General features: G+C 41.6%; 1 protein-coding gene across 16 annotated transcripts in view; it reads left to right on the top strand.

Annotated features, from left to right (window-relative positions):
- ARID1B (AT-rich interaction domain 1B) overlaps nt 1-25,124 on the top strand; it is a 462,469-nt gene that overhangs the window by 304,551 nt on the left and 132,794 nt on the right. For 15 of the 16 annotated variants that reach the window (XM_074990332.1, XM_074990329.1, XM_074990331.1 and 12 more), the window contains one exon: nt 7,181-7,424. In XM_074990332.1, the coding sequence (XP_074846433.1) occupies nt 7,181-7,424 (244 nt within the window). Of the gene's footprint in view, nt 1-7,180; nt 7,425-21,744; nt 21,804-25,124 lie in introns of those variants that run through there. The other variant, XM_074990335.1, reaches the window with a different exon arrangement.

The following is a 25,124-nucleotide window of genomic DNA, read 5'->3' as shown; positions in this document are numbered from 1 at the left end:
TGGCACCAATTCTAAAACTAAAATTAACTGCAGATAACACCAATAAGATTATTCTCCAAGACACTAACTTGGGTTGCAAAAATTTTTGGCAATTAAGTTTGGTATGCTTTATTCCAGGAAATTAGAGCCTTGCCAATGAAGCCTCTGAAAAAAGAGGTAGAATTTAAGGCATGGCTTGGGGTATGGGGACTTCAGCCCTTTAAAAGAATCCCTACAATTACCTAACCTGCCAGTTTTCCAACAAGATAAATGGAATCACTGTAGCTTGAAGGTGCCTTGGTTTGAATGAGATGCAGTAAGTAAGGTCTCTCTGTTCTTTACAGGCATCATAGATCTGATAGTACTTATAAAAGAAGAATAGAGTTGGTGCCCTGCTGACTAAATTGTCCTCCAGAGAAGTATTAGTTACAGAGCTTCTTTGTTAACTAGACTGCATGCTTAAACCACTGTGGTACTTCTCTTAATAGCTGTTTTTTAAATAGCTCTGCATACGTGTGTGTGTGTGTGTGTGTGTGTGTAAGTGTATTTATATAATTTACATATAAAAATGTATGTGCACACATAATGTGTTCATAATGCCTGTAATATTGAAATTACAGACTTCTTTATTACTGTTCTGTTATTTGGAAGAACAGGAAATATTAAAATGCTGCTGACATGAGAACAATAAGAAGACCTCTGCTCTTACTTTCTAGATCCTGTATGCATTCTGTTTATGTGATTTCCTCGTTACCTTTTTTTTTATGACAAGGCTGCACCTACTTTTGCATCACATGTAATTGGTGGGTGAGCAGAAGGGGGTGACAAGGTTCACATGTTTTGGTATATATTTCTCTGAAAAGCAATTATCAAATTAAAAGACAAGCTCATGGCAAGTTAACAAAATACAGAAGGCTGACTTGTGTTCCTTGTTTGCCCGCTGCAACCTGGACATCCCTCTGGATTATACAAGTCTACTCAGTCTTGTGTGAAAGCTTACGTGTTTACCTGTTTTCTTTTGCTTGGCAAAGCACGCATTGTTACTATGATAATGTCCTAAACAGTGTGTGGCTAAATGAACTGTGAGGTGTGCAGTACAATTTCCAGCTCTGGAAGGAAATCCTGCCCTTTGTTCATTGTGTGTGGATGATGATGTACTGGGAGGGGGTCAGTCAGGTCAGGCTGAAGTATTATGCAGTGCAGTTGAAGCCTGTCTATTATTTGTGCTCGCTCTCTCTTTTTGGAAATAGATTAGCTCTTTAAGCAAAGTGGCATCCCGTGAGTTCCCCCTCCCCCTTTGCTTTTATGAATGAGCTGCATCAGGTTAGTAAGGAAATCCCTTGAAGGCATGCACTTGAGGAAATGCCTGGGACTTGTCACTCACTCCTCCCCCATGGGGGATTAACAGAATGAGAAGTCATAATGCGACCTGATGGAAAAAATGAACTTCACTCCAGTCTCCCTCCTTCTTCCCCCTACACATACACACTCAGCAAGCCAAAGATAAATGGTGATATTATGGTGAAATCTCTAGTTTCACCTTGATCCCTGAACTACAAATCATTTTATCATGCATGGCATTACCCATTTAATACGTGTTGGGTTTTTTTTCCCCTCCAAATCCCAACTGGCTTCAGGAAACAAGTGATCTTCAGACGAAAAAAATGTCATCAAGTCTTAGCTCTTGGCTTTGCAGAATGGCCACTATAAACACAGATTTGTGTATATACCACCAATTGTGTGGATACCAGGATCTGTGTTCATTGTGAATTGCTTCTATTTTTCTAGGTTCAGTTTTCAGTTTTTATTATATGCTGTTCAGTAACATTTGTTTTATCATCAGCTTTTGCCACTTTCGTTACACAGTATGATAGTAATCATGTGCTTCTCTTTAAGGGTGCTCTATATTGTGAATGGGAAAGCAGTAATTACTTACCTGTTTGTCAAATAAATGCCTGTTTGAAAATCTCTATCATTACTCTGTGCTAGATGACATACCTTCATTACTTGCTTATATTTTGTGCAGACATTAATAGTTTTTAAAACAGACAAAACAAAAACAGTTTATTGCCAATTACACTGTTATACTGCTATTTTCAGGGGGTTGTAACTTTACTGTAACGTTAGTGTAGTGTTGACATACAGGGTCAGATTATGAGTATGGATTCCCATTTTTACATGCACAATGAGTTGCAACTCCAGTTTTGTGATCACAGGAAAAAGCCTTGTTTGAATTGGAAAACAGGTCTGCAAAGTATCATGCTGGCAGCAAAACCAGAGAGCCATGCACAGATACTAGTGCTCATTATATTCAAGCAATAATAGAGTCCAGCATTTGGGCTCTCCCCACCCCCCCACTGGTTTGAGTTTTTAAGATGCTTGTTTACACTTACACTCACACAACTTGGAAGTAAACAATAGTTGTCACTTTTTTCAGAGGGTCTTTTGTAAAGGGGCCAGTAGGCATTTTGTTATGTTTATGGTGCTCCTTTAAAAATTGGCCCAAAGATCGTAAATTCAACAAATACATTGTTCAAATCTTCCTTTGTGTGTGAAAAATTTGGCTGATAACATGAATGATTTCTCCCTTCATCAATTCTTTCCCAGGCAGAGCCAGATTCTCCACACAGGGTGGATTGATTTAAATCTCCCAAAAAAATCATTGATTTAAATCAAGTTACTAAAAAAGCTAGGACTAGCTGTTCTGAGAGTGCACTTAATTTTTGAGTAAGCCCCATTGAACTCACTGGCATGGGTGTTTTTTGAAAAAAAAATGTAAAATGGGGTTTCTTTGTAAAAGCTGAGTTATGCTGAAGGAAAATAGGGAACAGAATTATGGCAGCACCATTATGATCTGTGGTGATGATGTTGCAAAATAAAGGGCATGTATTATGTAATATAAAATATAAGAAAATTACACTCAGTAGCAACTTGTAATGTGCAAATAGAGAAAGTCCAGGTCAGTAATAGATAATACCTGGAGCTGTCAAAGGGCCAGTTTCACTGAGCTAAGTGCATTTATGAGCTATATTAGCCTGGAAGAATAATTTAATTAGAAAAAAAAAAGTTGAGGATAGTTGGGAATTGTCTACAAATACTTTACTAGAAGCCTAAAAAACTACAACTGAGGAAGGAGGTTGTATTGGTTAAAAAGTTAGAAACTGTACACAATTTATAAGGGAAACAAATGGAGAAATTCATGGTCAATAAAGTTAAAGATGGTAAGCAGGAGTTATTTAAGAGTATTAGAAATGAAAGGCTCATAAAGTGATGTTGGCCTGTTACCAAAGTGTTAGATGGAATTGTTAGAATTATCGATAATAATGCAGGAAAGGCAGAAGTGGTCAATAAATATTTTTGTTCTCTTTGTGGGGAGGTGGAAAAGATTATGATGTCACATCATTGATAACTCTTTGCATTCCACTAATATCTCAAGAGAATGCTGAAGTGCAGCTACTAATATTAGATGTTTTAAAATCCAGATAAGCATATCCAAGAGTTCTAAAAGAGCAGGGTGAGATACTTGTTGTATATCAGAGCATTATGGAAATTCCAGAAGACTGGGAGAAAGATGTGTGTTGTATAATCAGGATAATCAGATAATTGTAAGTCCCAGGCAGGATAATGGAGTTGCTGATATGGGACTTAAAGAATTAAATGAAGATAATATAAATACTAGTTAGTATGGGTTTATGGACTGTCAAACTAACTTGATGTCTTTTTTTATTTATTACAAATTTAGTTGATAAAGGCACTAGTGTTGATTTAATCTCCTTAGACTTCTGTAAGGCAGCTGACATGGTGCTGTACAACATTTGATTAAAAAATTAGCGATATAAAATTAACATGGAACACAGTAAATGGATTAAAAGCTGGGTAATTGATAGGTCTGAAAATATAAGTGTGTACCAGCAATCATCATCATCAAGCATATGTGTTTCTGAAGGGGTCCACAGTGTCTGGCTTTTGGTCATATACCGTGTAACATGGACACAGAGCAGACATCAAGAAACTCAGTACACATAAGCCAGTGAATGAACACTTCAATCTTCATCATCATCATCAATAACCGTGGGCTCAGTGCCTGTTGGTGTCTGTCTCTCTCACTATTTCCTTCCATCTTTCCCTATCCAGTGCAGAGTGGCTTAGTTTCTATAGACTAGCTCCACACCAATCTACTACATCATCTATCCATTCTCTCTGGGGTCTGCCTCTCCTATTCGAACCATCCATTATGCCGAATACTAGGGTCTTGATTTTTCAGTCGTCGTTCATTCTGCAAATATATCCAAATAGTTGTAGCTTCCATTTTATAACCTTCTGCAGCAGGTTCTCTTTCAGCTGTATCTTCCTATATAATTCCTCATTGGTGACGTTCTGCATCCATCCTAATCTCAGAATCTTTCTATGACAACTCCTTTCGAAAGCCAATATTCTTCTTCTCAAATCTTTCGTTATCACCCATGTCTCACATCCGTCCAACATGCTGCTGAATACACACATTTTCAAGATGCCCAGCTTCAGAGTGGGCCATTCTGGTAAAGACCTGAGAATTTGTGTCCTAGAACAAAAGAATTTAACAACAGATTAGAGGGAGAGATTTGTGAGTTAGAGTACATCTTTAAATTCAACACATTAACATGTGGTATGAACAGAGATATCAATTACCTCATGCATTACAAGGACTGTTTCCCTTCCTTTGATGCTTGTTACTTTCTCAGACAGGACAATTAACATCCCCCGTCCCACTCACCCCCTTCCTTCAATCCTATTTGATTTGTCCTTTTTTTTTTTTTTGTCCTCTGTATGTATAAATGTCAGTCTGTATTGGAAATTAAATTGATCTGATGAGGTGGATCTGTCCCATGAAACCTTATCGCCGAATAAATCATTTTGTTAGTCTTTAAAGTGCTACATTTCTGCTGCTTTGTTTTGTTGCAGTACAGTACAGTTGCAGTACATGCCTACCTCTCTGTTATGATTTAACATGTTTATCTGTCATCTGAAAGAGAGCACAAACTCCTGACTAATAAACTCATAAAAATTGGGAGAGTGGCAAGTAAGGATGAGAAGACAGATCACTAATACAGAGCAATCTGGATTGCTCAGTAAACTGGGCACAAGCAAATAAGGTTGTGTCTACACTACAGAGTTTTGGCAACAAAACTCAGGGAGCATCCACACCTAAAATGCATTCTGTCGAGAATCAGTCAACAGAACATAGCAGTTTTCTTGGGAGAGTTAAATTGCTTCGATACGAGGCATAACACCTCTGTCGACAGATTCTGTTGACAGAAAAATAGCGTAGATGCTCTGTGGGGGGCTGTCTGTCGACAGAAACGGCTTCCAGTTCAACGAGCAACCCTGTTTGCAGAGGTTCTGTTTGGCTGTTCTGTCAAGGGAGGACTGGGCAGTCTGGCCACTCTCTGTCAACAGAGCAGATTGCTTGTTGAAGCAGCTTTTGTGTGTGGTCGTGCTCTGTCAGAGGTTTTGTCAGAAGAGATCTTCCAACAGTAATTTCTGTCAACATATCACTGTAGTGTAGATGTGGCCTAAGTGTTTTAATATAGCAAATGTAAGTGTGTAGGCCTAGAAACAAAGGGTGTAGGCCAGGGTTCCCCAAACTTTATATAGTTGGGACCCCTGGTTTTTTTCAGTGCCTTTTTTTGCGGCCCAAAAATATGAACACACATAGAAAAATGAATAAATTTTCACTCTTTATTTTTATTCACAATAATAATAGTACATATCTTTAATTTGCATATTTTCTAAGGACCAGTTTTTGTTTCCAAGGACCGGTACTGGGCCACAGACCACACTTTGGGAAACGCTGGTGCAGGCCATACAGGATGGGGAACTATATCCTGGGAAGTGGTGACTCTGAAAACAGTTTGGGGCTCATGATGGATTGGCAGCTGCACCTGGATTCCCAGCTTAATTCTGTGGCCAAAGGACGAATGTGATCTTTGGATCCATAAACAGGGAGATCTTGAGTAGGAGCAGAGAAATTTATTTTGTCATTGTTGTGACGCTGCTAGAATACTGTGTACAGTTCTGGTCTCCATAATTCAAGAAGGATGTTGATGAACTGAATAGGGTCCAGAGGAGAGCCACAGAAATGATTAAAGAATAGGTAAACATGCCTTATAATGACAGACTCATGGAGTTCAAATCTATTTAGCTTAACAAAGAGAATATTAAATGTGACTTTATTACAGTCTGTAAGTACCTACGTGGGGAACAAATGTTTCATAATAGGCAGTTCAGTGAAGTAGAGATGGTATAATATGATCCAGTAGCTAGAAGCTGAAGCTAAACAAATTCAGATATAAAATAAAATAAAGCATAAACTTAGTGATGAGGGTATTTAACCTTTGGATAAAATTACCAACAGTTGTGGTGGAGTCTGCATTGCTGGACATTTTGAAATCAAGATTGGATGTTTTTCTTTATGGTACAAGCTAGAAATTATTTTTGGGGACTTCTGTGGTCTGTGTTATATTGGCGGTCAGACCACATGATTACAGTGGTTCCTTCTGGCCTTGGAATTTAGGAATCTAAAATTTTTGGGGATGTATCCAGCCTTTGTACAATGAACAATTTTAGTTAATCAAGGCTCAGATAAGTGTGGTTGAACAGGAAGCACTTCATGCACCAGTGGAAGTGCAGCCCTTTGTGAAGTGAAACACACCAACTCCATGCCATCATGTATTAGTTTAGGAAAACAAGCAAAGAACAGATACCCAGCAAAAACTAGAGGGGGATTTTACGTAGGAATTTAACCAACAGACCAGTGCAAACTTATTTACTGTTGCAAAGATCTCAGTTGGATCTTGCATGAGACAAGGAACCAGGGCCTGTCATCACCCTTCTGCATGAAATAACATTTTAAAAATACAGTGAACTCTTTCATATCTGGCAGCCCTGGGACTAGGAGGTAAACTTATACTGTATTTGATGTATGTATATATATTTACATTCATTATACTGTACTTATGGAAGACGTAACTAAAATTTACTGATGGTTAACATGCCGGTTATTTGAGAGTTCCGGATGACAGAAAGCCGGCTATGAAAGAGTTTACTGTAATAATGATTTCTGCCCAAGTGCAGAGAATTCCTCATCATCTTTCTACATTTTTGGTAGTATATCTTGGCTTCTAATTCACACTCCTACTCTTTTTTTTTTCCCTCCACTCAGGATTTATCCGGCTCCATTGATGACCTGCCCACTGGAACTGAAGCAACACTGAGTTCAGCAGTTAGTGCATCAGGCTCTACAAGTAGCCAAGGAGAGCAGAGTAACCCTGCACAGTCACCCTTCTCCCCTCATGCTTCCCCACATCTCTCTGGAATACCAGGGGGTCCATCGCCTTCCCCTGTAGGCTCACCTGTTGGAAGCAACCAATCAAGATCTGGTCCAATTTCTCCTGCAAGTATTCCAGGTAAATTTGTGGCTTTTTAAAATAATTACCTCTCTGGCTTGGATATTTAAAATTAATTCTGGTAATTGAAATACTGCATTTGTTTGGCCTTTTGCTGGTAAAACTCAAACTTACCAGAAAGGGTTCAAACCAGAATTTTGAATCCAGTACCCCTGAAATCTGGTACTTCTGGTCTAGATCCAAAATTTTGTTTGCTGGTATGTGTCATCATAATGGACTGGTCAAAACCTTTGGTCCATATTTTAGACAAGTACTGTTCAGAGCTTTTCACTTGGGTTAATCCTCAGTCTATCAAAAGCCTCACACTTCTTAGAATAATTACGGGACCCTTTTTTATTCTACATGTGAGTTTTTGTAGTCTTTGGTCCCTGAAGGTAAAGAGTACCATAAGGCAAGGAAGGGAACATAATACATGGGGCTGTATTATAAATATATAGTTTATGACCTCAGTGTAAACTAGCAAAGATGGTATTTTCCACCCTGGAAGAGGGGAGAAGAAGTCATTAAGATTCCATCCCACCAGTAATAGTTAAAATTAAATTAAATGTTTACTACTCGTTCTCTAATGCTGCTCAGCACGTGGTACAAGGTAGTTCCCTGCAAACAAAGGTATTCATGGAGCTGTGTTAAGCTGCCCAGAAGAAAAGTAATATTCATTTTTTGGGTACCTTCTAAACTGGTCATAACCTGTCTAGTAAGATAGAGGTAGGCTGAAGTCATACACTGAATTTTGTGGTTTGCAATGAGGGCCCAAATCAAAAGGTATTCCTGGAAGCCCCGAATTTGTCTGAAAGAACCCAACATGAAAAAATGGGAAGTCAGTTCATTATGTTTGGTGTACGTCCAAATATGCATGCCCAGCTAATTATGTGTGTTTTTTGTCTACCTAATTAATTTTTGACCAGGAAGTGGGCAAAGTTTTGAACATCACTCATGCTATTCTATAGAATGATTTGCCATTCCTGGGAGTGTTGTCTTTCAAAAGTACTATTTTGAGGAATGACCCATTAATAATATTGGCTTCCTCCTGACCTAAGTGCCTCCAAAATCAATTTTTTCCAAATCTTTTGGTAGATGTTGAACTTTCAGGTACAAACTAGGGCAGTTGCTGTCTTCCTGAATCTACAGACAGCTGTAGTGCCTTTGCTGCTGTTTATACCTTTACAAGCAACAGCAACAGAGTGACATTCACAAGAGGACACTCCAGTGTAGATGAAGCAGCACCACCTGCCCCTTGGAGCTGAGATATTCAACAGCAGGGCTTGTCTGACCACACATGCACACCCTTGTCCCTGTCTCACACCCTGAATGGGTTGTTTATATAGCATTGTGTGTTCCAGCCGGCCCTCCAGTTCTTTCTTAACCATCTGTAGTCTGGGGCGGAATTCTCAGCGGACCCCTATTTGCCTGTTCTTACCCAAACTTATCACTGTTAGATAGTGCCTTACGTGTTACCTCTTAGTGTGGTTTAGTAGTTACTTCCTCCCTTTATGTTCTGTCCCTATTAAAAATAATTGGTTTTACTCCTTTTTACATCCCTTTTAATTTGTTACTTACATTTTTGTTTTCCTGCTTCCTGCCCTTCAGAACTGGGATTTTTTTTCCCTTCACCATTATGCCCAGATCTCCCAAGTTTAAGAGGAGCACTTTCTGCTGAATCACCTGGGAGAAGGACACATCCCCCGAAAGTGTGCTCACTGCCACAGCCTCACAGCCAGGGTCAAAGAAGACCAGGACATTTGGTTATAACCAGTGTTCCCCGTAAGCTGAGTGTTTGGGCAGCGACCCAGGAGGGATACAAGTGCCACCTGCCAGAGTATCCACAGACATCCGCAGTGAGCAGCATGTGTTCCTGTTGGTGTTGCACATCCTCATATACCTTAAGTCACATAGCAAAATTTATTCCCCCAAGCATGGAAAAAACTGGTTGCAACTTCTCTTTATGGGGGAATCACTGAGTCCCACTTCAGACCCTGCTCCAGACACTTCCACCTGCAGCTCTCATAGTCATCTAGGCCATCTGCCAACCCTCATTCACCATGCCCCTATGGAAGAAGATACAATCCCCATTCTGATGAGAATAAATTGTCTGCCTCATCACCTTCTTAGATATCACCCACCAGAACACCATCCCCTGTGGGGTCAGTTGGTTCGACATCTTTGAAGAAGAGACATAGCTCCAGGGCCTTTTGGACTACGTGCAGTACTAGAGCTAAGCAAAGGCATACAGTTCCTGACTGGCCAGACCTAGAAGAATGTTGCCAGCCATCCCAATCAGATCAGGTATTATGACACTGACAGCACTACCAATGCTGATGTCCATTTCAGCACCAAGCAATTCCTTGGCACCACACACATCTTTTGCTCCATTGGCTGGCTGCTCAGGAGAGTACGCTCCCTAGGACTAGTACACACACTAGTGCTGATAAAGCCCCTCCCTCTGCCGCAAGAGTCCAGATACCCCAAAGACCTGATGTGCCTCCATCACCACTGGTCAGGGATGACTTCCCAGTATTTCTGTCCTTCTCTCCGGACTCTCACTCTTCCTCCTTTTCCTGTCTCAGGACAGCAACACCTTTCCCTAGCAACAAGTAGGACAAAATGGAGGAGGAGTACTCCATCCCACCCTCTTACTCGAAAAACTTCTTCTTCCTCACTGCCCACAATCCTCAACCAGACCAGGGCCCTGAGATGGGCCATTGTGGATGAAGTGTTCTGCTTTCTCAGTGTTGGCTGTACTAGGATCCTTGGGCCAGGTACAGAGCACAATTTGGGAAACCTCACATGGAGTAAAGCCAGAAGCCTATACCTTCGCCTTCTTCCTCCATCTCTGGATCACCAGAGGCAGAGTCTTTCCCTATAGAAGATGAGTAGGAAGAAGAAGAGGAGGAAATTCCAGGCCCCATCCACCCACAAACACACACACACTTGCCTACTTTTTGTCCTGCTAAAGCTATCATCCCTCCACCTCTTACTACAGCTAACAACTTCAAATGTTTCCAGCAGTTATTTTTCAGGATTGTAAACTCCCTCCGGATTCCTTTGGAGGAGGTGAAAGAACAACATAAGAAGCTCAACATACTGCACATCTCCTCCTTCAAAATATGCTTCCCTGACAATGAAGCTGTCTTGATCCTTCCAAAGTGCTCTTGATCCTTCCAAAGTGCAGAGACCAATGTCCATCCCATCCACCTGCAAGAAGTGAATAAAAATATTATGTTACTGCAAAGGACTTGCAGTTTCTTTTTCCTCACCCCATATCCAATTCCCTATGCTTCAGTGATATGTAAGAAAAAGGACACCAATACCAACCGCAATCCAGGCATATTGACAGAGACTGGAAGCAGCTGGATCTATTTAGAGGCAAGGCTTATTCGTCCACTGTGCTCCAGTTCTGAATATAAAACTATGACACAAGTACAAATACCTCAATTATCCTAAAATACAGGAGGTCTGCTATGACTTCCTGATGGCGAAAAAAAACAAAACAAAACAAAACTCCAGGAACTCATATCTGAAGGACACATTTTGACCCCATACATTTTTACAAGCCTGTTTGGACTCTATGCATACCAGTTCCCATTCTGTCATTACTACTGTAGTCATGAGACGAGTGTCACGGCTCTATCTCCTTTGTCTTTCTAAGGAGGTGCAAGCCACTGTCCAAGACCTATCCTTTGAGGGTCCTAAATCATCTGTATGCTCAGTGAATAAATCATTATGCTCCCTTAAGGATTCCCAGGCAACTCTCAATGGCACCAGTGCCAAAGAAATGAAGAGACCAAAGACCTGGGAAATACCAACTTCCCCCATGATCCTGACCACGACAGTACACTCCCCAGCAGCAATACAATTTTCAGCACCACCATAAAAAGCCCTGTCTCAAATGTAGGCTTATGATTCCTCAAGGGGCTACCATGCACCATCATCAAAACACCAATTCTGAAGGTGTGGTTTGGGTTCCAAGAAGCCTCTCCCTGTTACAGTCACACAGTCATCTCTGACATCCACCAGTTTGGTGACCATTTAACTCCTTTCCTTCCAACATGACAACTGATTGTTACCTCAGACAGATCAGTTCTAGAGAACGTCAGGGAAGGGTACTCCATTCCTTTCCTCTCTATCCCATCCCAGGGCCCATCCTCCCCATCCTTCTTCAAGGACCCTTCCCACAAACTCATCCTGTGAAAAGAATTAAATCGTCTTCTGCAAATGGCAGTCCCATTATTTTCTGATCCAAATTAGAGCTGGCAGAGGGAGACCAATCTTGGACCTTTAATACCTAAACAGGTTTGTCAAAATGCAGCACTTCAAGACGATTAGCCTCTCCCCCATTACCCAGCACTGTTACAGGGGACTAGTTCTCGACCTTCAACTTCCAAGGTGTGTATTTCCTTATCACAATGCATCCTACTCACAGATCATTTCTCCAGTTTACCGTGAGGACTGATCGCTGCCCTTCAGACTGCCGAGGGCTCCTGGTGTATTCTCCAGAGTCCTTGCAGTAGTAGCTGCCATCTACTGTAGCAGGGGGCTTACGGCCACTCCACCTACATAAATAACCTAGCTGGAGTTGCATGTCTTTACTAGGCCCCAAACCCCCATTCTGTCCACAAACAAAGCAGAGACCACTCCACAAGTGTAGACCTGGCCTTGTACATGAGATTTCCGCACATCTTAAACTGCTGGGGATTCCCCACCATAGACTTCTTTTGCCTCACCTGAGATCTTACACAGCCCTCAGTTGGAGCCCATACAGCATAATGCCTGTACACAACTTTTCATAAGGCCAAATCCAAAATTTTTACCCTAGGTGCCCTCCTCCTCTTTTCATCTCCATCAGCCTATCACCCATCTCTGCTTCTTTCCAAAGCCACACAGCAATCAATGGGAGGCAACATTGCACACTCTGGACATCAGATGAGCATTAGCTTTCTATCTAGACAGAACTAAACCTTTCCAAAAATCACCATGCTTATTCCACTTGATGGTTGATAGATCAAAAGGCATGGTCATCTCTAAGCAACACCTTTCAAAGCAGATCTTGCAGTGTATCCTGATGTCCTACCAACTGTAAATTGACAGTCTTCTCCTGGAACTAGAGTATATTCCACTTGCTCTCTCTCCTCCTCAGTTGCCTTTCTCAAAGGTGTCCTAATTGGTGAAATTTGCAAAGTGGCCACATGGGCATCAGCAGACACTTTTCGTCATTGCTATGCCATTACTCATCCCACCACAGCAGACATAGTGCTAGGAATGCTTTTTTTTGTTTAAAAAAAAAAAAAGAAAGAAAGAGAGCGAGAGAGAGAGAGAACCCAGTACTCAACCGGCTCCCCACTGCAGGGCTGCCAGTGTCCTCCCACCCCTCTGGCCGGGGTTCCCACAGCTGGAGCTGCCGACAGGGCTCTGTACCCCAGCCAGCCCCCAGCCATAGGGTTAATGGGGTCCCCACCCTGCCGGCCGTGGATTTGGGGCTGGGGCTGCTGAAGTGCCAGTACTCCCTACCCACACAAAGAACCCCACCACCTCTAGAACGCTCTGTCATATCCTTGGCAGTAAATATCACTCTGAAGCGCCAGCCTTCCAAGTAAGGACACTTTTTTGTAGTCGCCACTAGAGCACCCGTAGGGGCATCACTCGGAGAAGAAGAGAAGGCTGCTCACCCTATGCAGTACATGACATTCTTCAAGATCTGTGTCATTATGAGAGCTCCATTACCCACCCTCCACTTTGGAGCTGAAAAATAGGCTCTGCAGCTGAGAAGGCGATGAGACTGCATTGTGTTATGTATACCTCCTGCTGCTGAGAGGAGATAGGGGAGGTGTGTATGTGCAATCTGACAGGCGCAGGTGATGAAGATCTCCGATCCCAGGCACAGGTGGGACTGCCACACCAACCACAAGAGTTGCTATGAAACATGCGTACTCTAGCTAGAGTTCAGGGAAAGGACCCTGATAGAAATTCAAACACTTTCTGCATATCCAGTAGATTGGAGTGGGTAGTGGGTGTTTAACCCTCTGGCTCACAGCCTTCTAAGATTTTCAAGCCATATAAATGTTCTTGTCTTCTTCCCCTTCCACCCCACCTGGACTTCCTGTATGTCGCACTGCTGGTTATTGACTATCTTCCATTCAGCCCAGTGATAGTCAAGGGAGAAGAAAAGTAATAGGGAGGTTTTTTGATTTTTGTGACCTGTAATGCTCAAGTTGCCATATTTTTGAAACAGATACTCTTCAGTGTGCTCTCTCTCTCTTTCTTTTCCTTTTGTTGTTTGTTTTTCACTCCTTCCTCTCCCTATTCTTGTTTGCTGTGACCTCACTTCTCTCCTCTTGCCTCCTGCCATGTCTCTCTGCAGATTCTCCATGTGACATAGATTGGCTCTTTCAATCATTCTCTCTCCAGCAAGTCATTGTAAAACGAGCAGCTGTTGTGTTGCTGATAGCTATGACCATGACAGCCAAAATGTTGCAGGGGGGTCTTGCTGGGAAGGCGGTTACAAGAAAGGTGTTACTTTCCCAGTGTTTGCTGGAAAAGAACCTTTCTTTTCCTCATTCCTCCTTTGTTGAAACAAAATCAACAACTAATGAAACATCAAAAGGGCAAAGAAACAGCCCCCTATTAAGCCTCCCAAATGGCTGATTCCATTCCACAATCTATTTAAACCGTTTCTCCACCCTTCCTCTCCCCATAAATTTCCCATCTCATATTGCTTTCTGTCACATATTGTGAATTCCATGGGAATGGACTAGGCACAGACAGCCCTGACAGCAGGAAAAATAACCATTGAGGGCAGAAAAATCAAACTGGATTTCTTTGAAATCAAAAATGCATATTTTCCCCCAAACCTATATCACTTCTTGCCTAGCTACACTGATACCACAGAGCTTATTTTTTATTCTTGAATGATTAAATATTGTCCATTTTTTAAATTTCTATACTATGGAATTATTTCTAATTTTACTTAATTAGAAATAATGTTCTCTTTATTGTGTAGCTTTTCCAGTATTAGGTTACTAATCTGGAAACAAAAACAAAACATGATGCCCTGCACTGTGTTTAGGTCTTGGGCTATACCTAATTCAGCCTTAACCCAGAAGTGGAAGCTGACACAGCATAATATCAAAATGTGCTGCCGTTGCCATAAGACGCAATGGATGTTAATTTCACTTTTCTTGCTTCCTGTGCCAGCCATTTCAGTTTACTAACAAAGCAAAAATGTAAATAAGCTTAACAGTTTTTGGTTTGTTTTTGGGTTGTTTTTTTTTTCAAATTTTATTTCATTGGCCAAAGGCTTTCATCAGCTTTTTCTTCTCTGCAGTGTGAGCAGCAACAGTGTTTAAATATTTACGAGGGCAAGAGTACCATGGAAGATTGCTGATAGACCAGGAATATGTTAACTCTTTTGTGTTTAGGCAGATTACAAGAGTTAAGCAACATTATTTTTTTAAATCCTCTACAAGAGGTTTACTCCTTTAGACAGAGCTTTGGCATTTTTGACAGTAATTCATTCATTGTGGATGTTGTGTTCAAACCTATTTCAGAACCTGTTCACAGAAATATTTAGTGCATGGCAAGTTGCAATGTAAAACTACAGCACAGCAGTCTGCTGCACATTAAGTGGCTGTGTGGGCCCTGTTTGCTGTTTATTAGGTCTCTGTGAAGGCAAGTCCTAAGGGAAGACAGTAGCTTTTCACATCATTGAGTGTTTTCATTTTACCTCTCGGCATTTCTTTTCATATGAGGTGAAAGCTGTTTATCAATAGATGTCACTGCTACACAGCAGGTTATCGTAGAAAGTGAACAATATTATGTCTATTCGGTGTTACAGAAAGATTGCAACAAGCTAAACTGGAATTTTGTTGGGATTTTGATTTTAATAGTCCTAGACCATATCTTCATTGCCAAGAAAGATGGCATTTGTTTTTTATCGACAAATACAGTGTTGACCCTGCCGGGTTGCCTCATGGTAAAAGCTATAGTACCTTATCTCCATTAAGAACTTGTCTGCATGTAGTTATTGAGGAGCTGCTGCCTTTTTCAGGTTTAGCATAATCCATTTTGCAAGATCTTTAATGACCACAGTTGATCAGTATCTCAGAATTACATCGCAGCTGTACAGCCATTGCACATGTCACATGTAGGAATGGGTAATTCCCACTGTGTAATCAACACTACTTCACAAGTTTTTACCTTGAGGTCTTCTATACATGTAGGCTATGACTACATGAGAGGGCTTTTTCTGGCAAAAAACAGGCTTTGGGCAGAAAAACTCATAGAGCATCTACATGCAAAATGCACTTCATCGGCAGTTTGTTGACAAAACCCAGCACCTCCACTGGCTGCATTATACCTCTTCCCATTCAGGTATAACGCTTCTCTCAACAGTGTTCTGTCAAGAAAACAGCCATGTAGATGCTCCAGAGCCCTTTTGTTGTCAGTCAGGGCTTCCAGTTCACTGGGCAGTGCTGTTTGGAGAGCTTCCAGTCAGCCCTTCTGTTGAGAGAGGGCCAGTCAGTCTGGCTGCTCTCTGTCAACAGAGCGGATTGATCTTTCAATCTGCTTTTATGTGTAAACATGATCTATTGACAGACGTTTTGCTGGGAAATCCCTTCCAACAGTCACTTCCATCTGCAGATGCTTCTTGTGTAGACATAGCCATACTGACCAACCCAGATTCACTTAACTTCTAAGACCTGGCAGAATTACAGAGCAAAGTGATACAGCTGCACAGATGAAGGAGGGAACGGTGATGGGCATGCCTGTGAAGAGTTGTGGTTGGAAATCCAGCCCAGCCTCCTAATTCTATATACAAATTAGTCAGTGGGCAGTGTAGAAGGATTCACTAGGCGAGCAAGGAAAGTGTTAGTTTGTCATAGGTCCATTTCTCCTTGTCCAAAATATGGGACAGGGAGATGGGGGGTGTGTGTGAAGGGCAGCTCCTCCCAGCTCCACCAAGTCCCAGGGAGCCAGGAAGGAGGCAGTAGCTTCCAGCTCTCCCCAAGACCCAGGGAAGCGGCAGCCGCCAGCCCTCCCTGGGAGCCCTGGGGAGGTGGCAGGGATGTGGCAGCAGCCCACGTTCCCCCTGCTTCCCCGAGGCTCAGGGAAGTGACCTACCTGCTCTCCATCCAGCAGCTGTGCCTGCGCAGCTGCTGGTGGAAAAGGTCAGTGGGGGGGGAGGACCCAAATAGGTGACAATTAGTCCTTTTTAAAAAATCAGTAGGGGCGCCTTTTTGGCGTCCCAAATACAGGACGGATGGTCACCCTGCATAAGATAAAATGAGATTTTCAGAGTGAGAATCAGGGCAAAATGGTAGTCTTTTTCATGTCTGGCAAAAATTAAGGTCTGCAAAATAAAGCATTTCTAAAAGCATGACTAAACTAAGAGAAGTTGATTGCAGAAGACTTTTAAACTACACTTCAGAAAAATCACAGACTTCCTTCGCCAATGCAACAATGTCTGTGGTCTTTACTTAGGGAGAAAAAAAAACTTGCTTTACTGTTGCTGTTGTATTAAAGCATTTGTTGTTTCAGCAAAATTATTTCAGAGGGTTGATTATCTTAAGCGTTGAATTTGACAACCTTTTTTTTGCAATAAGTTTACAGGAGCCTCATGGTATTATTGCATGACAAGACGGGGAAAATTTCCCTTTAAAATGGACATGGTGTTCCTGCCTAGACAAAGATTATTTAAACACATCCATCAGTATTTCCCTCTTGGCTTCTCCGGAGGCAAAACTCCTGCAACAGCTTGTTGCAAGTAAGATGCATGCTGTTTATTGGCAAGCAGACCAGGGAAAAAAAAACAAAACAAAACACAAAATGCCATTGACATAGCCATGTTTTTAATCACTAGCCATGCACAAATCACCTATTCAGCAATTTTACAACCCTAGAGTGCTTGCAAGGCTGTGGATTTCACTTACAAATGAAATGGTAGAATGTTTCACATATCAGTAGTTTTAAATCCATTTTCCTATTCCTCTTAACAGCTTTAAAACTTTATACTGCAATCCACTTTCTTCTGAGAAGGAGAGAAAGAATAGTTAGTGTTTAGGTACTGTAGCTCTAGGGATTGGTTTTATTGTGTGGGGTATTTAACCTCTCTTACTCAGTAGCCCACTGTTGGAAGTTAAAATACTGGGCTAGTTGGACCATTGGTCTGATCGGGCACGGCCGTTCTTATGTTTGTGTCACTAGCTAAAAATCAAACCACTTCAGTGATTACCATCTGAAAACTGTTTGGCCCAAGTGAAAGGAGTTAGTGCCTTGGGCACAATTGTCCATGCCACAAAAACTCTGTCAGAACTGTCTGCTTGCTTGCTCTCTCAGCAGAGAGGTCAAAGAACTATCCTCATTTCTGGAGGAGATCTCTCCAGGATGGAGTTGAGGCAGGGGGCAAGAAAGAAGCCACAGCCGTGTTGTACTTTGTTGGTGATAGAAAGCTTCAGTTTCCAGGACTGTCAGTCTGGTACTTTTCATCATCGCTAAATTAAGTTGAACACATAGAAACAAGTCGTTAACGAGAAAAAAATATTTTAAATACTTTCTCTTCTTTGTTTGTTTAAAGTTTTTTCCATTATTTAACATATCAGATGTGTCAGTCCACCTGAACTTTTGGTCATAAGGTTATAGAAACCCAACTGAAGCACAGGTTAGACCTCCCAGATCTGGCACCTTCTGGACCTGACTGGTCCCAAATGAGGGGATTTGCTAGACCAAGGGAGGTCCTTTGGCACCAGCTCGTAGCCCACCTCTGCCTGAGTCAGCCCTTTTGTCCAGCCCCAACCTGGATGCTGCCTCCTGCAGCCCCCTGCCATCAGCTCCACTGCTGGCAGTCCTGGTTCTGGCCCCACTGCCACCAGTCAAAGGCTCTGGCCTCAGCCACAGCTCCACTGCTGCCACTGCTGAGGGCTCCAGCCCCAGCTATGGCTCTACCAGACCATGGATGTCCCTGGACCAGAGAATCCCCAGATTTTAGAGGCACAATCTATACCGCATTTTGCAAATACAGCATTGCACATACAACATTCAAATACACATAGGGCTTGTCTACACCACCACCCTCCTTCGAAGGAAGGATGGTGATTAGGGTGTTGGGAGTTTACTAATGAAGTGCTGCTGTGCATAGGCAGCACTTCATTAAGCAAATCCTCCCCCGCAGCAACTTCCAAGTTTTAAACTTCAAAGTACTGGCATGCCTAATTTTGAGGAATAAAGGGACTTCGAAGATGCCCCGGCACTTCGAAGTCCTGGCAGGTGCGCCGTGGCTAGACGTGTGCCAGTAGTTCAAAGTTTAAAACTTAGAAGTTGCCCCGGGGGGGGAGGTGGTGGGAATTTGCTTAATGAAGTGTTGCCTATGCACGGCAGCACTTCATTAGTAAACTCTCAACACCCTAATTACCATCCTTCCTTCGAAGGAAGGTGGTAACGTAGACAAGCCCATACTGAAGCTACCAAGTATAAGAAAATCATTCTTGTCATGTCTTGCAGCTGTGTATTGCTTCCTGAGGTCAACCGTAGGGTTAGTACAGTTTGCTTCTAATTTTAGCATTTATTATATGTGTTCCTTGATTGTAATCCGATACTTGCAACCTACTCATGCCTCAACCAAAGAACACATTACAGTCCCTGTGCTTACTTTATGGAAAATTTGAATTTTTACATTTCTTTTTCGTATTCTTATATAGACAGATCTTTCCATACCTTTTCATGTATTACCATGAGAAAAGTCTTAAATAGAAAGATTACTTTCTCCTCCTGCTTTGTCAATTAATTGTTGTTGTTTTCTAGTGAACGTACCTTGATAAAACAAAGCAGCATGAATGTAGTACTTTAAAGACTTACAAAATGATTTATTCAGCAGTAAGTCTTTAAAGTACTACATTTCTGCTGCTTTGTTTTATTGGAGTACAGACCAACACGCTATCTGTCCATTACTATACCTTGATAAAGTCTTCATAAATCTAGTTCAAGTCATATTTTGTTTTCTGAGGTGGCGTGGTCTGTCAGTCCTTACTTTCTGTGTAGGCTGCTTCTCCTTGAAATGGTCCTTTTGGGGGTTACTTTGTAATTAGCATCATCATCAAGTTTAAGGAGATACTGTGTGTCCTTAGTTGGTGCAGGATATTAGAACAAAGGTGTGGAAGCTTTGATGAGTTAAATTTAGGCCAGATAGTAAAATGGGATTTGTCAAGCAAATAAATTGTTTTTGCTATGGCATACACACCTCCAGTTTCAGTCATGGCTAGCATTTTTGAGAAATGCATTTAAAACAAGAAATACCTTACTCTGTTGTATCAAAATTTGTGCGGACTATGCGGTTACCTTGCAGTATCTATTTGGAACGTTTACAGTTCTGTTCCATAGTCATATATGGCTCTCAGACATCAGACATGGGTTTTTTTAAAAAAAAACCAAAATGCTCACTGATGGTGAGTTTTTATGTTCATTTCCTCATCCCCAGACAACTCAAATTATTGTGATGTGTTGATTGATTACACCAGTTAAGTTTCTTAGTAATCAGTTTCATCACTTATTCTCAGTTCACATTTGCACCTTTGATTTCTCTTCCACAACATAGTGATGTGAGTTGTCGTTGACTAATGAAGAACAGAATTGGTTTCGGCATGAGACAAACGGAATGCCGACACCAATCCCAAAATGCATTAATCTTTAATAATCCACATCTGCATGTTTATAAATGATATAACCAGGGATTGCTAATGTTGATACGTCCCCTTCCAAACAGAAACTGACAGAGAAGTTTGTATTTGCAAACTATATTAAAGGCATATGGCTGAATGTTTTGTGTGTGACCTTGCAGAGGGTACTAAACTGATGAAAGTTTTAAGTTGATTAAAAATACATCAAGAATTGCTAGGCACCAGCACTAGTCTTCAGGGTTTCCCATGGTTGGCCAAGCCTAAATGTGTCATGATAGAGCCTGTCTTGAGGAAAGTTAGATTCAGAAAATGCTGTTTGGAATGTGCTTTGCTTTCTAATGCTTCTACTCAGTGTCTGTGGCTACACTAGTGAGTTTCAACCAAACTGATGGAACATCTACACACAAAAATGTCTTTTGTCAACAGCATATTAACAAAAGTTGGCACTTCTGCTGACAACCTTCTGCCTCTCACAGACGAGGAAGAGCACCTTTTGTCAACAGGTTCTGTCGACAGAAGCTCTGTGTGGACACCCCGGAGGGCCTTCTCTTGAGAGACAGCACATCCAGGCCAATGGGCAGCTCTGTCTGCCATGCTTCTGGGTGCCTGTTTTGTCAAGAGAGTGACTGGGCAGTCCAGCCACTCTGTCAACAGAGCAGAGTGGTCTTCCAACTGGCTTTTGTGTGTGGCTGCACTCTGTCAACAAAAGATTTGTTGGGAAATCTCTTCCAAAAGTGACTTCTGTCAACAGCTCTCTGTAGCGTAACTTTAGCCCTAATGTCCGAGACTTGCTTTTTTCTCGTCCTAAGCACTTTTTTTTTTATTCCTTTTGAGCACAAGTGTTTGTTATGGTGCTCGTGTTATTTGCAGTAAGCTCTGTTTGATGGAGTTTATTACAGCTGGGAATGGAGTGGGATTAATGTTTGGACTGATCTTTTTTCTAACAAAGTATTAAGTGGAAGTTGCAAAGTTAGAGCAGATCACAGAACAGCAGCCACACATGTAAAGTGCTTCGGTTCACCACCGTTCCCATTTCCACCTGCTTGCCAGAACTTGGAAGATGGATGGTGAGAAGGAATGAGGGAAGAAGAGTTGGTGGAAGAATGGGAATAGCTTAGATTTAGCAAATGGTGCCACTTCACTCATCGCAGGCCACGAGTGCTGGCCCCTAAGTGTATACAAGAACATGTCTCTCCCCCACACCTTGTTCGCTTAGTGCTTCTGCTCAGTTTATTGTGACTAACATGGGAGGAGTTACTGTCAAGTTAGACGGGTACTGCATGAAAAAATGCAATGGGGAATCTAAGAACATTTTTTACCTTGTCTTTTGTGTCCTATATGATTTTTACGTGGAACATGTTGTGAACATCCAAAGATTACAGGTGAACTACCAATATATGCCTTTTGTTGTGTTAAAATGGTGATATAAGTATGTCTTTGTTGGGAAGCAAGTCCTTTGAATTTATACCTAGCTATCATAGATAATGCTTTTCAGGCTCTTGAATATAGCATTTAGTAGGGCGAAGCAAGATTGGGGTCAAGAATACTTCTCATAACTTATACAATGTCTCTAAAGCAAGGTCATTAATAGTAAAATTGCCTTCCCTTAGAACTTACATTAACTTCCTAAATTAAATTCTTAATGTTTTCTCTTTTAGGAGTGTGAAGGGGAAGGTTTCATTTTAGAAAACAGTGAAGTTGAATGTAACATCAGGAGGCAAGACAACTTCCCTATCTTATTTTAAAAGCGTTCACTTGCTTACTACTTGGATCAATTGAAAATTAATTTTTTTTATTAATTGAAATGTAGAAAGCAATTAAAAACACATTCGTTTTCACACATAGTTTACCATGTTAACAACGATGTAAAATAATGTCTCAAGTACTCCTACAGGGCTAGCCCTTGAGGTCTCTGCTTTGACTCATGCAAATCTCACTGAAACCACTAGCAAAAAGTGCGGAGTAAGAACTGCAGTAAGGACTTCAGGACATGGCTCAAGCATTGAACAGATTTGTACACATTTTTTTATATTTCATCTGTGAGATGTAGTGCATTATGAATGATTTTCTCTCTTCTGTGTTATTCAGGACAATATAATAATTTAGCAAATATAATAATTTAAAATCATTATGAAGGTGTAATAAAATGTGTCAGCTAGGCTGTGTTTCTTGGTCCCCTTTCTCCTCCTACCCACGCCCCACTCTCAGATTTGCACAGTGGCATTGGATGGTTTTGGGCACAGAGAGAAAAACCAATGAAGGGTGCTTTTGCTGGAGAGGCTCAAATGAGACTTCTAAAAAAAATGTCAGTGGGTTGGCTTTGAAAAGACCTACCTAATATGGAGCAGTGCTTGAGTGAGAAAAAAGGGAGCAAGCACCTCCTCTAATCTTTCTCCTGGAGACCCAGGTGGACAAATTGGCAACCCTGTTCACAGCCTTTCTTATTTCCCCGCCCCTTTGTACCATAAGAACTGCTAATCGGATCCATGCTGCTGCAACTGTGGATAGTTATTAAGAGAATAAAAGCAGATTTCTTCAAAAGAACGGATGAGGGGAAACCACTATACAAAATTGCAAGCTTGTTAGAATCTTAAATGCACAGCAGTCGATTTTTCCCCTATTCTGAATTATACGATGAATACAGTCTTTCATCTGCCACTGTTCCCATTTCTTCAGAAGGCAGCCAAATATTAAGCTTCTCAAACAAAAAAAAAATGGGGGGCGGGTAAAAAGATGTTGGAGGAAAAGCATAGGAGAGCCGGAAGAATAAGAAATGGAGAAGGAGAAATCATGTTTTATTTATTTATTTATTTATTCTTAATTTAGTCTGGTGGAAGAAATACGAGCTTCCCGACTCAATTCAATCTCTGTTCCTCCCTCTCCCCAGCCACCATCTCTCTATGCAAGGATTAGGAAAGATTTAACTAGTTGCTCTCTTGAGCTGTGTGATTCTGGACTAGTCTCCATCACAAATATCTTGTGCTGCAGTAGCTTTGTAGTTTAATGGAAAGTACTCATGGAATGAGCAAAGGTGAAAGGGAAGAGAACCAGATCATCCAAAAAAAAAAAACTTCTCAGTATCTCAATTACAAATTTCAAGTTGTTATTGTTACAGGGGAAAGATGGTGATTCTTAGGTGTAAGTTACTTAATACTTTACTCCCTGTTGTTAATACTTTTTCTTATAAGAAGAAAAAAGTCTTATGACCATCTTTTGAACTGCTTTGATACCTCCTAGATTTGCAGCAGGACTTTGAAATTTGGCAGCAAGATAGGCCTCTGGCGGAGTGGTGCCTCTTAACAATCTCAGGAAAATCCATTCAGATTTGGCTGAGTTGTAAGCTGCTGAAAATTGCAGTTGGCTATCTGTATTTCACACAGCTCAGCTTGCTTGGGGGTTGTGCCAAAAACTCTCAAAATTCCCTGAGTCATGTATTGTAGTTGTGTCTCGTTTCAGCAGTCCACACCCAGAGTGCAACCTCTGGATGGGACACATACAAAATGCATCCTTCTGCAGTCACTTTCCTTCCAGTGGTATACATTCTGGCCTAAGAAAACATCCTCTGCACTGGCATGCCTGCCGAGGAGTCCATGAGTGCCTGGACCAGTGGTGTCCAAGAGAAATTTAGCTTATCGTCACAGTCTTCTCCCCCCGCCCCCCCCCCCCCCCCCCCCCGCGCAGCCAGGCAGGTGCAAAAAGGAGTTGGGGGAGCACAATGTTATTGTAGGGACATTGAAGTACTGTTATTTTTACTTCTGCACTGCTGTTGGTGGCAGCGGCCTTCAGAGCTGGGTAGCTGGAAAGCAGCAGCTGCTGGCTGAGAGCCCAGTTCTGAAGGCAGAGCTGCTTCCTTCAGAGCTGAGCACTACACCCACACCCACCACCTTCCAGTCACACATCTGTGAAGGCAAGGAGTGGCAATGCTACAACCCTTACAGCTCCCTTTGTTGTCCAGGACACTCTGCTCGGTATCCCCCTGCAGCTCCCTTATTTTGGCCCTTTGACCCCCCACACGTGTTCCTGTTCTCTCTTTAGTTGTCCCCCATATCAATTTGAGAACCATGTTATTTTAATGGATCCGCATCTTGAGGGGAACCTTTTAGCTCCCTCAGTTATCCCAATAGGAGTTCTCTCCTGGGTCAGAACTCCCAATTTGAGAAACATTGGTTTCCCCTGAGAAATCTGCATAATATAGGATTAAAGCAGAAAACTGACCAGATTTCACGTGTGTCCATGACATGTTTTCATCGCTGTGAATTTGGAAGGGCCTACTGGGGGCATGGAGAGAGGTCAGAATTAAGGTTACACAGGCAGTCTTAATTCTACTATTCCGTAGCATTTGAGCACTCGACTTCTCAGCCTAAAGAATGTTCTTTTAACACAGGTGGTTTTGGTTTGGTTTGGTTTTTATACTATAATATAGTGTGACTCAGGCCCCATTCAGTATCGGAGCCCCATTATTTTGGATACAGTGGGAAAAAAAAGTTTATTCCTTGAAACTCTTATAATCTAAGAACTATACATTGTTATGAATGGTAAAATAAGTCTTACTGGTTGTTTTTACATGATTTGTGAGACTTGTTATATATATTAGAGAATCCTGCAGCTTTGAAGGGTTAATGTGAGAGATTCAGGGCCCAGATCCGCAGATATTCTGTCTGCTTTGCATTGTTCCTGTAACTCAGGAGAGCAATAAATCTGGCGGAAACAGCCAGATAAACCAATTTTACAGCTACTTTGCATTGTTAGAACAGCACAGAGTAGCCAGATAGATGTCAACAGGTAAGAGGGACCCGGCTTTATTCTAGATTTAACCTGGCCAAAATGATCAGTGACTCACCTAAATTGAACACATTAACACTTGGTATGAGCAAAGGCAGCAATTATCTCACACATTACAAGGACTGCTTCCCATCCTTTGATGTTCGAACTTATCTCAAACAAGACCCTTCACCCGCTCCGGCAGTTCTATGTATTTGATCGGTCAGTATTTATTGCAGGGTTTTTTTTTGTTTTGAATCTCTGTGCTATATAAGTG

Source organism: Carettochelys insculpta, chromosome 3 (assembly GCF_033958435.1).
Source record: "Carettochelys insculpta isolate YL-2023 chromosome 3, ASM3395843v1, whole genome shotgun sequence".
NCBI lineage: Eukaryota > Metazoa > Chordata > Testudines > Carettochelyidae > Carettochelys > Carettochelys insculpta.
This window is presented reverse-complemented; position numbering and strand designations above follow the sequence as displayed.